Below are 13,639 nucleotides of genomic sequence, written 5' to 3' on the forward strand. Positions count from 1 at the left end.
AGGGAAAAGGAAGGAGAAAAGTATAAAATTTGGAACTCAAAACTTTTTTTAAAATGCCAAATGTTAAAAATTGTTTTTACACATAATTAGAGGAAAATATTATTTTAAAAATTTTCTAAATATTTGCTGAAATTAATTAAGCACACTTTCAGTAATACTGCCTTCTCAGTTACCCCCAAATAAAAACAGGTCCATGTTCTAAACCTAAAATAAACCTAAAACAAAAAGAATGAAACAAAAAAAAACAAAAAGACCAAAATGGAAAATATTTAAACCAAATTTTAATACTGCTGCTAATAAAATGTATGCTAATGTTAGTTTGCTTCACTAAGATTTCATGATGATTTTTCTGTTACGTAATTGATTGATAAATATTTTTAAATGTTATATAGAGCAGGTGGTCTATCCATTAGAGTATTTATACTCTGGCTGCTGAATCAAGCAGGGTAAACTAGTAAAGACTTCTGTGGGCTATTTTTGAGAAACCATTTTCAAGGCTTCATGATTGGCGAATGCTGAGTGGATGTCTACCATAAAATCAAAAACCATTATACAATACTAAAGAATAATGTATGTAATCCTTCATAGTACTACCTTCTTAGCACAACTTAAGGGGGGGCAACTAATTCATTAGGAGAATTGATAACCCACCTGAACTCAGTGAAAGATAAATAAGTAACCAAAAGCTAGTCACACAGTCCTCACAGAATAGAAAAATAACAAGAATCACAACCCTTTTAACCTGGGAGAAGAATGTGAGTGGGAGGAGGGGATAAAAACACACCCAAATAACTATAATGTGAAACAGAAGATAAGTTAGACTTGATCTCCAAGATTTCCTCCTCCATTCCAAAAATAAATAAATATGATTATCATATGATTTCAGGAGAATAAGAGATGTTCTACAGCTATATGCATTTGGAGGAAGAAAAGATCATTTCTCACTCAGCAGATCCTTTATGAAGGAGGTAACCTTCAAGCAGGGCTTTGAAGCAGAGAAAAAGTTAGGAGGGGTGGCATTCTAGATACATCAATCAATAACCATTTGTTGTTGTCGATATTCAGTCATTTTCAGTCCTGTGTGACTCTTCATGACCTCAAATGGGGTTTTCTTGGCAAAGATATTGGAGTGGTTTGCCATTTCCTTACCCAGGTCATTTGACGGATGAAGAAACTAAGGCAAACAGAGTTAAGTGATTTGCCCAGGGTCACACAGCTAGTGTCTGGGGCCAGATTTGAACTCACAAAGATCAGTCTTCCTGGCTCCAGGTAAGGCACTCTATCCACTGTACCACCCTGCTGCCCTAAATAATAAACATTTTTTAAGTGTCTAATTTGCACCAAGTGTTGTGTTAAGCATGGCAATGACATGAGTAAAAGTACAGGGGTAGAAAATCTCTGGACATGTACATATGAGAGATAACTGGTAATTCAGTATATTTGGAGACAATCATTTGTCCATAAACTGGTCCGTGGAAAATGTTTATCTATCTGCAAATTTTTACTAACAAAGACACTTGTTAAAATCCAGAAATTTGAACTCTGAACCACCCCAACCCACTACCCTGAAACTACAAAAGGTAAAGTGGTCCTTGGTAAAGACGTTCTAACCAGTCAGCTGTTAAAGAATAAGATGAAGGTGCATAGTAGAGTTTGGACTGGGAAACCCTGACATCAAGTACTCGGAGGGGAATATTTTGCGCTAAGGCCATAAAGGAAGAGTGGTACCATATTGTGGAGAGACTTGAATAGTTGGCTCATGAATCCTAGTTTTATTTAGCTGAAAATAAACAGTCAGACAAGGTTTTTTAGCAGATGAGTCAACACCTGTGTGCATATGGAATATTATTAGTTTGGAAGTGATATGAAGAATAGATGAAAAGAGAGAGACAGCCACTAGCTAAACCTTTAGCTAACACCTTAACAGGAATTTGAAACAAAAAAGGACTATCTCAGAAATGATCTAGTAGTCCAATGCCTCCATTATACAGATAAGTAAACTGAGTCCCAGAGAAATAAAATTGCTTGTCTCAGGTCACAGCTTTTTCATGACAGAACTGGGACTAGAAGTCCTATCCAATTATTTGGTCACCAATTAAAAGAACATAATTAAAACAAAGGATATAGTCTTTGAGGTGGAAACAAGATGGCAGGTGAATGCCAAATGTAGAAAATAGAGGTAAGTGAGAACAATGAGAAGATGTCAAAGGAATTCTGAGTACTTCCTCAGCTTACCAGGTCAGTCCTAACTACGTTACTTAAATCAAAGGTTACCAGCTGTGTGATGAGAACTGTCAGCTCAAGTCAAAATGACTCTGTTTACTACATCACAAATGGCCACCATGTAACTAGCTGTGAAATCACAAATATAACTATAGTAGTTTCTAATAAAATACAAATTTATCTTCATATTTTCTGTTTTCATATAAATATCCATAATATTGAATGGAGTGGGGAAAGAAATTCTCAACAGCAAAACCATTCTTAAGTCCTGTTGTTTTGAGCTGTCCAAGTGACTATCATAAAAATCCAGCTGGTGGTTTTTAATGCCAATCTGAGAATCTTGCCATAATGCCTTTTGAGGTTTAACTTAAAATAAGTTATGCATGTTGTAATACGTTTGTTCCTTATAAGACAAGATTTCCACAATGGGATTCTTTTTCATGTTCAATATACCTCTCATTATTGGAAAACTCTAGCGTTAAAAGGAAGATCTCCCAATTAAAATACAGACCTAATCACCAAAGCATCTTGAGCATGGTAAACAGGAAAGAAAATGAAGGACCAAGGAACTGGGGAAGCTATAAGAATTTTTCATTAAAAAAACTATACATGATTGCCAACAATTCTGTGGTTTAAGCTGCTTTCAGAAGGAGGAATGTGATAATAGCTCCTGGGTGGAATAATTTTTGGCTAGACTTGTTTAAATCTGAGCCTAAAACTTTGAGAGAACAGCTTGGACTGCATTTATAATTTTTTTAAGCACTATGCATTTCATCCTACTGTGGCCTTGCCAGACACTGGGCCTTTAATGAGTCTGGCACCAGATTTTACACCAGCAAAGTGAACTCTAATACACTAGTTGTTATGCACAACTCCACAATCAGCCTTAATGAGTGTGTACCATGTCCCTAAAGCACTGCTGGGGTCTTTCAAATAGACCCCTAAAATAGAATTCAAAGGCCGTTTCATTAGGGAAAATAATACACTTTCATTAAACCTTCAGAAGAGAGTCCATTTAAATTAGGAAGGGTACCATAAGTAGGAGATATGAGAAACATATAGCAAGTGTTTCTATTATTTTTCTTTAAATCCTTATTTTTTCTCTTCAAATAGATCTCAAATTTCCAGAAATATACATAGCATACTTTTACACTTCATTTGTATTTTTCACTAATACTATCTGTTAATTGCAATTTTTATACCTTTTCAGAAAGTTACAGAAAATGCGATTTTTGTTCTTTTGTCACATATCTGAAGGGACTGGCAGCTAGGTGGTGCAGTAGATAGAGTTCTGGGCCTGGAGTCAGGAAAACCTGAGTTCAAATCCTACCTCAGATACTTACTAGCTCCATGACCCTGTTAAATCATTTAACTTCTCTTTGCTTCATTTTCCTCATCTGTAAAATGCGGATAATACTAGCACCTACCTCCCAAGATATTAGTAAGGAACAAATACGATCTCTGTAAAGCATTTAGCATATATCAGGTACCTAATAAATGCCTGTTCCTTTCTTTCCTCTTGTAAATGTTTTCCTCATTAAAAAGAGATTCTTGAGAAAAAACAGATTTCTTGAGAAAGTAGAAATAATAAAATGAGGTAGTACAGTTTCAGTTTCTATAGAGACAGGTGAAGCAGTGGATAGAATGCTGACCTCAGAGTCAGAGAGACCTAAGTTAAAGCCTCAGACATTTATTAGCTACATGACACTGGATAAGTCACCTAATTCTGTCAGCTTCTATTCACTCATCTGTAAAATGGTGATAATTAACAGCATGTACTTCACAGGGTTGTTGTGAGGATCAAGTGAGATGTGCAAAGCACTTTGCAAATGTTAATGTACTCTATAAAGGTTGGTTATTAATATTATTTCAGATTGCCATACAAATAATATAGTTCTTTAGAGTTTTCAAAGCACTTTGTTCAGGACATCCTGTGAGGTAGATAGTATAAGTATTAATATCTCCATTTTGGACTTGTATGAACTGATGCTGAGTGAAGGGAGCAGAAACAGGAAAACACTGTATACAGTAACTGTAACATTGTACAACAACCAACTCTGATAGACTTAGCTCTTCTCAGCAATGCTATGATCTAAGACAATCCCAAAAGACTCATGATGGAAAATGCTATCCACATCCAGAAACAGAACTATGGAATCTGAATGTAGATAGAGGCATACTATTTTCTCTTTTTTTTCACCTTTGGTTCTAATTCTTCTTTATAACATGACTAATGTGGAAATATGTTTAATATGATTATATATGTATAGCCTATATCAGATTACATGTTGTCTTGGGGAGAGGGGAGGGGAAGGAGGGGGAGAAAATTTAAAACTCAAAATCTCATAAAAGTGAATGTTGAAAACTAAAACTAAGTAAATATATATTTTTAAAAATAAATAAACAAAATCTCCCTTTTGTAGATAAAGAAACTTAGTCTCAGGGAGGTTATGTCCCTTGCCAAAGTTAATATAGCCAGAAAGTGCTGGAGCCAGATTTAGACCCAAGTCTCCCCATTCTAAATTCCCATGATGCCACACTGTCTTCTAAGTGAGAACTGAATGATTTTTCTGATTATAATATATTTGATGCTCCCCTTCAACAGCTACAAGGCATAAATAATACCATGGAACTGCAGAGAAAGCCCTCTTTCATTTTCCACATTCAATTCTTTGCACAATAACAATCCATGCTCAGTTTATGCAGATGATAGATGAACTGCCTCCTAGTTCATTCACTAATAATTTGCTGTAAGTCTTTCAAAGGCACTTATCACAGTAGGGCACAGAGCAATCATATCTACCTGTCAGACCTTGATATCAGAATGTAGACACCCCCAGCTCCATGGCTTGCTTATGTCATGACTTAAAACTGAGCATAGAATTTGTAACCCTATTTCATGCCTGTACTTACTAGCAAAACACAGCAAAATAAGAAAATTGTATTCTTTCCACATGCTGATCAAAGTTTCAGGCCCAATTATCTTCTTTAAGAAAATTATCCTTTCTTATATGTCCATAGATGCAAGTCAATTTAAAATAACTGAAAATAGTTCCTAATATGACATAATTACCCTAAAATAAAAACCCTAGGTGAGCTGGAGAGTGTTATGCATAAACATAAAAAAGGCAAACGTAATTGGTCTTTAAAAATCAAGCATCAAAATTCAAAGCAATTACAAAAATGAAGGTGCAACCACTGCCAATTACTGTCATTAAAACCTAATTTACTAAAGATGACATTTAAATTCTTGACTTTAAAAGAATTTTTCTCAATTTTATTTCTTAGATTCTTTATTTTGTTTGGCTTTTAGGAAGGGAAAAAAGAGAGATTCTTAGGGGATGGGAGGGAAAATAGCAGAAAAAAATGAAGATCTAGATAGAAGACCTAACCTAGAAGCAGCTATGGAGGACAAGAATGAATACTTTTTAGTATTTCTCTTTAAACTTTTGCATATGAAACATTCAAAAAGGCCTGATCCTTTGGACGGTTATACCATTGCTTTCCTTAAAAGTCAAATATTTAAAGAATTCCCTTTACAGCCTGGAAAACTCCCAAATTTCTCATGTTCAAAGAGTCTTTTGTTAAAAGAAAAGATAGGGAGGGATTTATAAAACAATCATCCCTGAAATTCACAAACAGCCCTATTTTGTAAGGCCAGAAGGTGGCAGCAGTTTCACATACAATTTTCTAACACTAGCAGAGGCGGTTACTATACTGTCCTCCCATGTAAGCTTTCCGATTGTCTCTCACTAAAGAGGAATTATTCATTTATGCCACAGTGTCTGATCGAGAGGTATTTCTAAAGCAGAAAGACTTGCCCTTGAGAATTTCATTCATTTGTATACTAATTATCACCTATTTGGAAATTCACATCAGGAGTAATATGGTTCAAAATAGCAAAGTCAGGAAAAGTGGGGAAAAAAAGGGAAACTGGGAAAATGAGTAGAAGGGAAAAAAGGAATAAAAACGTGGGTACTTGTTCTTACTGTTATCATGATATGAAGCAAACCAGTTTGTTTTAACAAATGGATTTGTGAGTTTGCAAACTCACACCATAAAGAGGTATTTGAAGGGTTTTATCTTGTCACCATCACTACACTCCGGTGTGGGGGGATATGAGAGAGTTTCACATTTTCCACAATAGATTCTCCAAACCTCTTTCCTCAAACTTTTAACCATACCTTTTCTCACTCTCAAATAATGGCTTTTTCTTCTGCTTTACTGGAAAAAGTTAAGGCCATCAATGTGAACTTCAACTCCAATGTCCTCTTAACATTTTGAAGTTATCACTCCTATTTTCTTTTATCCCTCCAGTTCCAGGTAGTCCCCTTCCTTGACAAGGCAAACACCTCCACCTGTACTTCTCAACCTATTCCATATCTCTCCTGTGACCTTGCTCTATCAACCATACCCTGTCCCCTGCATCTCCCCCTTTAAGTGGCTCCTACTACAGTACAAAGTATGCTTAGGTCACCCCAATCCTAAGAACAAACCTAGAACAAAACAAAACCTTCCATTGATCCTGCTGCTCCCTCAAGCTATTATACTCACTGACTACATTTTCTCACAACTCACACATTCCTCAACACATTACGACTGATTTCCAACTCCCCTAATCTCCTCAGCTTTCTGATAATAAATGAATGACCTCCTTGTCACTAAATTCAGTGGCCTAATTTCTGTCCTCATCATCTTTGACTTCTCTAGAGCACCTGACCCTATGGACCACCACTTTCTAGATACCCTTTCTTCCCTCTGGATTGCGTGACACTGCATTCTCTCAATTTTCTTTCCTCTCCAACAGCTTCCTTTCTCTTTTGTTGGCTTCTCATATCATCAGCTTTGGTAACCCCGCCCCCCCCCCCCAATTCTGACTTTGTCCCTCGTGTCACCTTCTATATTCTCTTCTTTGTTGGTCTGATTCACTATTGTGGTGCTAATGTGATCAAAGCTCTTCCCCACCCATGCCCATTCAATAGGCCTTAAGTGGAGCTAGTTAAGGGCAGCTTGATTGATTAGGAGAGGCTTGTTTGTAAGCATATATATAGCAGACAAGCAGATAGTTATGATTCATGAGTGAGTGTTAAAGGGAAGGCCCTAGCAAAAGGGAAGGTTACAAGATGGCTTAGCTCTTTGCTCTGATATTGTGTTTTAATCTCCTTGCTGTTACATTGAGGTGGACTTACTGGTTTTGGAATACAATTACTGCTATGTTGAACTGGTGTTATTGGTTTGGGGATTTGATCCTCTGATGTCTGCTTTCTATACAGAGTGTCTCTAATACTTGGTGATCCAGAACTATACAGGCATATTCATGGTCACCATGGATATCATGAATCTTGCCTTACAGACACAATTATTTGAATTATCACTATAAAATGACTCCCAAATCTTTACCTCTCTTCAAATATCTTCTTATCTTCTTATTTCCCACCCAGTTGCATTCATTATGTATGCATACATTCAGTAGCTTCTCCACCATGCGCACCTGACCAGGTACCTTCTCCCCACCATTCCCTTTTCAGGTTGTGTGTGTGTGTGTGTGTGTGTGTGTGTGTGTGTGTATTTGTTGTCTTCCCCCATCTGACTGTAAGCTCCTTGGGGGCAGGGATTTTTCCATATTTGAATCCCCAGCACTCAGCACAGTGCCTGGCACATAGTAGGTGCTTAATAAGTGTTTATTGCCTACTGACTATTGATCTCCACTCTTAAATTCTTTTAAGAGCTCCCATCCTATACTTACAATTATTAAATATCTCCATTTGTATTTCCCACCAACAAGTCAAAATAAATCTTCTCTTCAGACTTGACCCTCTCTTTAGTTTTCCTGGTCACCCAGGTTCTTAACTTTGGAGTTATCTTTGATTCTTCTCTGTCCCCTGACTCCCACATCCAATCCTTTTTCAAGTCCTATAGATTTTACTTTTGTAATCTCTTTTCCATCTATTCCTTCCTCTCAACTCTTCATGTAACCACCCTGGTTCAGACCCTCATCTCTTCTCATGTCTGCCCTGTGCTTCCTTCCCAGATAATTCAGGCATCTGCCTTTCAATGAAGGCTCCACTCTCTCTCTCCCTGCTCCACCCCTGCCCCCTACTCCCATGAAAAGTGATCTCTACCTCCTCAAATTTCCCACAGCACTTCATATAAACTTCTCTCCACACTTACCACATTATCCCTAGGATCACAATTTTCCATAATTATGACAACTTCTTCAGTCCCCTTCCCCCCTAAGTCTCCACCCACCTTGCCCCATTATAACCTCCTCCACTACAATTTCTCCCATTAGCTCCCAAACCGCTTGAGAGCAAGGTCTGTGTCATCTATCTTTCTATCTCTAGCTCCCAGCAAAGTACCCTTCTTACAAAAGGCACTTAATAAATGTCGACTGAATTGAATTTAATTAAACTCGTTCAAGTCAATATGCACTATCCTTTGGTGGAAGTAGTATACTTATCACAACAATGTTGGTAGGACCATCTCTAGCTAACAGTTTCATTCCATTAGGTTTAAAAGGGAAGAAGCCTAAGTAGACAGACCACTAGCATTAGCCCTACTAAAAAAATGTGATTTTGGCCACCACTACTCCTCAAATTCCTATACTGCTCTGACCCCAATCCCACTCAGCTTTTACAAGAATTGGTCACTGCTTCTGATTTAGTCTTTCCTTGATATAAATACTTTCCAATAGCTTTCCAAAAAAACGATATTCCCCTTAAATTTTATGGCTCAAAAGATATTCAATTCATCTGGAAGTTTTCTTACTTTGGAACACCTCATTCACCTGACTGCTGGATTAGATAACATACTAAGATTTGTCAGTTCTTTTAATGGGCAAATTGATGCCTGGTGCACAAAGAGCCACCTTGAATGTAACCCTAACCATAAATACTCTGATCTTTATCTATATGTGATGCTATGAATCAAAACCTCACACTAACCCCTACAATGCTTAGAACTTAGACTCCTACTTCAGATGGATTTCTCCCCAACATCCCTCCCCTGCTCCTTTGTACCAGGATTCATCTAGGCCAATAACTAAATTCCAAGTAAAGACTTTGGAACAGAACCTAATAGGGTTCTATATGTCCTATATGTCCCCTTCTCTCCCCTCACACAGCCTCCTCATCACCCTCACAGCTAGTCTACTACCATAGTCTTCTGGTTGGCTTTCCCACTTCAATTATCACCCCATTCCAACCTCTCTACCTTGGCAAATCTATGAAGTACTCGATAGGACAGCTGCTGTTGTTCAAAACATTTTTGTAAATCTTCATTTTAATTTATTTTAAGAGCTTGGGACTCATTGTTCTGGTTTAGTAATGGAAAATTTAAATGCTCTGAGAATAAATGTGATTTATAAACATAGCCCTAAATTATTTGGAGCTACTTTTAATTCTGGACAAGTCATTTAATCTCTCCTAGCCTAAGTTTCCTCATCTGTAAAACAGGGATAATACTAGTTGTAGGACATATTTCAGAAAATGCTTATGAGAAAATGCTTTGTCAACCCTGAAACACCATTCTCATCATTCTGATCACCATTCTTATTATCCTTATTTAAGTGAATAATTCCAACAATATGATTTTTCCCAGTCATCTTTAATTCTAGTGCCTCCCCTCTGAGATCACCTCAAATTTACCCTGCATATATCTTGTTTGAACATAGTGGTCGCATGTTGTTTCCCTCACTAGGTTGTGATTTCTAAGAGGACAGGGATCATTTTTGCTTTTCTCTGTATACCTATTGCTTCACACAATGCCTCTGAGGACATCCTTGCATTATACAGTAATAATTGTATAAACACAATACAATAGTGGACATTCAGTGTCACTATCCCACTGCTATAATTTTCAAAGCCACATTTTTAGTATAAAAAATAAGGAACTTTACTTTAGAAAAGACTAATTTATATTTAGTATATTTCATTCAAGAAAGTAGGGATACAAATTATATTTGTCAATAGCTTCCAACAAAAGTGATTTTTTTCCCCTTAAATGTTATGGTTCAAAGGAGTAAGCTTCGATTCATCTGGCAGTTTTCCTGCTTTGGAACACCTCATCCATCTGAGCTGCTGGATTAGGTATTATTATACTAAGTAATATTTGTCAATTCTTTAGTGAACAATATTTTTTTCATACTGTACCTAAAGTATAAGCAGAAAAGGTAGAGAAAGCAGCAAACCACCACACCCAGTTTGGAATAATCCGGGAACCTACAAAATACAGAGGAATGAAGGGTAAGGATCATACCCAAGATATTCACATAAATTACTATACATAACACCTGTTACCATCTTATGTAATTATTAAATAGTATTCATACTAAAATAGCCTTAACTATTATGCCCTTTAATATATTTGCTATGCACAGACTTCATGCAGGTTATGTAAAATGTCAAAAGTTCAATTCATACTCATGTCCTCTTACTCCAAATCTAGTGCTCTTTCCATTAATACCACATTGCCTCCCACAATAACTTTTTGAATTATTTTAAGCACTGAGTCATAGACATTGTTGGGCATCATGAAGTTCCACAGTTTGAAATTGCTGGGACTTTAGATGACTTGGTCCAATCCCTTCGTTTTATAGTTGAGGAAACAGATCTCAAAAAGGATGTACCATAAACATCTACAAGTCAACAAATCCAAAATAGAATTCCTGAGAGGTTAAGGAGGGTCACTTTGCTGGTTAAGGGGCAGAGGGTGATGCCTAGTCACTTAAGCAAATAAAACAAATATTGAATTAAGAGAACTTTGACAAGTTACTCATACTCACCTCACATATCCAATCCATTGCCAAATCTTATCACTTCTACCATCATAATATTTTTCTTATATGTCCCCTTCTCTCCCCTCACACAGCCACCACCCTGATGCAGTCCTTGTCGCCCTCACAGCTAGTCTACTACCATAGCCTTCTAGTTGGCTTTCCCACCTCAACTATCACTCCATTCCAATCCATCCTTCTTGGAACTGCCAAAGGGATTTCCCTTTGGTTGACCATGTTAACCAACTCCCTACCACCACCAATGAACTCCAGAGGCTTGCTGTTATCTCCAAGGTCCAATGTAAAATCCTATCTGGCATTTAAAGCTTTTTATTATCTGGTCCCTTCCTACCTTTCCTGTCTCCTTGCACGTTATTCCCCTCCAAATCCTCTATGACCCAGCAATACTAGCGTTGCTGTGCCTTGGACAGGATACTCCATTTCCCAACCCCATGCTTTTTTACTGACTACTTCCCCATGTCTCAAATGCTGTTCCTTCTCCTGGTTTCCTAGCCTCCTTATCTCATCATCTGCAAGAGGTCTTTCCAATTCCCTTCCCCACTCCCAAACTGCTACTGACTTCTTTCTGAGATTACCTCCATTTACACTTTATAAATCACATATGTATTTTTTTTTTGCATATGGTGTCCTCCATTAGAATGTGAGCTCCTGGACAGTAGGGGATGTGTTTTTGCCTTTCTTTTAATGTCTATTCCTTACCAGCATGCCTGGCACATAGAAATGACTTAATAAATGCTTGTTGACTGACTGACATCTCTATGCCAGAGACTTGACTTAAAAATAGGACTGGATTAGATTAGAATTTGCCCAACCCAAGCTATTCTGTGAACCAGTAAAATTGTTCTATTATTGACCACAGATAGCAGAGGTTATATGACTTGCAGCTCAAAAATGGAGGTCAGAACCTGGGGAGAAGGAGGGAATAGGAGGATTAAAGGAGTAGGGTATTGTAATATGGAAGAGGAATCAATTTGTTAAGTTTATAGGCATTAGGAAGTAAAGGCCTTCAGGATTATAAGTTTTACAAACTAAAAAGAGAAATAGAATATTTGACCACATGATTATAATGGACCAAGCTTGGACCAAAGAAAGGAGGAGAAGATGCATCTTCCTCCCTTTTGGGGAAGATGTCAGGCACTATGAGCATGAAACACTGCATATGCTATCAGATTCAATTGACATGGGGTTTTTTGCCAAACTGCTTTTTTTCTCTTTTTAATCTTTGTTACATAGGATGACTCTGGGGAAAACAGGGGGAAGAAATCTATTTTAAAATAAAGTTTTAAAAAACACATCCCAATAAAAGATGTTTTAATTAAAAAAAAAGTTTTGCAAGCTGGTCTAAGGTCCTTGGCTGGGAAATGCCAGTCTAGATGACTTCTAAAGTCACCAGTTTTAAATAGTTCTGTGATTTTATTATATAAGATCCTTGGCCTATAAGATTGGCCTTAGGAATACTTAAGACCCAGAGTTGTGTTTTATAGAACTCAAACATTTCATCAAAAAAAGATACCTTTTCTTTTTCTATCCCTATCATATTTTTAATATATGCCTTCCTTCTCCCATGCCCAGAGAGCCATTTCTTTATAAAAAGGATTAAAAAAGAAAGACAGAAAAAGGACAGTTCAACAAAACTTACCCCTCAAGTAACAGTACATACAGTACTGCACATCCATGATCTCCCACCTCTGCCGTGAAGGAAGGATAAAGTACATTTTCCTCAACCCTTCTCCAGGGCCAAACTTGGTCATTATAAATGTGTAGCATTCAGTTTCGTTTTGGTTTTTTGTTTGTTTAGCTTTATTTGGGAGGAGGGAGGAAAATATTTTCCAAGGCAAAGAGTTCTTGTTGAGTGGACACATCTAGGCACCTAAAAAGGCTGCAGGCATTAGTCACCTGGCTTCCCCTGGCCTGGCAGCTTACTGCTTAAGGTTGAACATTATATTTATATAGCCATGAATTCTCTTTTCAAAGAGGTGCCTCAGGGAGATTTCCTATAATTACCAACTAGTCCCAACCCCTCATCAATCTGATAACTAGCATAGAAACCCAGATTCCTTATGGATAAGGGAATATGACAGAGGGACAAACGGGTTTGGCCATATTTGTACGACTCAGGCCTTTGTTTTCAGTAAGAATTATTTGTGACACTACCAAATCTCCAATTCCATCTTTTTTTTTTCCTTTCCAAAACATTTTTTGGACTTTCATTATAAACAAATGAGTAATTGTACAGTAATGGAAGCAGGGGAAGTTCGCAATTCCCAGGCAATCAACTTGGCTTCCACCTCTGGTTCTATGACAACTACTTCTCATTCAGAAGAATAGGGAGCTGAGACCCTCCTTTTGTAGCACCCTATCAAGGAGATGAAATGAGAAGCGTTTCCCACAGGGCGTATTTAAAAATCTGCCAGTTCACTAAGAATGGAGAATCATTGTACTGCTTTAACCTGTTTTGGTTCTGGAAGATAGTGAGCACTATATAAATGTTACTACTACTGCTACTACTCCTATTCCTACTATCACTTCTTCTTCCTTTTTTTCCCTCCTCCTTCTCCTCTTCCTCTCCTTCTTACTCTTCCACTTCTCCTCCTCCTCCCCCTCTCCTTTTCTTCCTCTTGC

General features: G+C 37.4%; 1 protein-coding gene across 2 annotated transcripts in view; it reads right to left on the reverse strand.

Annotated features, from left to right (window-relative positions):
* The window catches only part of LOC118833926 (ethanolaminephosphotransferase 1-like), a 155,393-nt gene that overhangs the window by 60,790 nt on the left and 80,964 nt on the right, over positions 1 to 13,639 (reverse strand). For both annotated transcript variants that reach the window (XM_036741355.1, XM_036741356.1), the window contains exon 4: positions 10,374 to 10,442. In XM_036741355.1, the coding sequence (XP_036597250.1) occupies positions 10,374 to 10,442 (69 nt within the window). The remainder of the gene's footprint in view (positions 1 to 10,373; positions 10,443 to 13,639) is intronic.

Source organism: Trichosurus vulpecula, chromosome 1 (assembly GCF_011100635.1).
Source record: "Trichosurus vulpecula isolate mTriVul1 chromosome 1, mTriVul1.pri, whole genome shotgun sequence".
Classification (NCBI taxonomy): Eukaryota; Metazoa; Chordata; class Mammalia; order Diprotodontia; family Phalangeridae; genus Trichosurus; species Trichosurus vulpecula.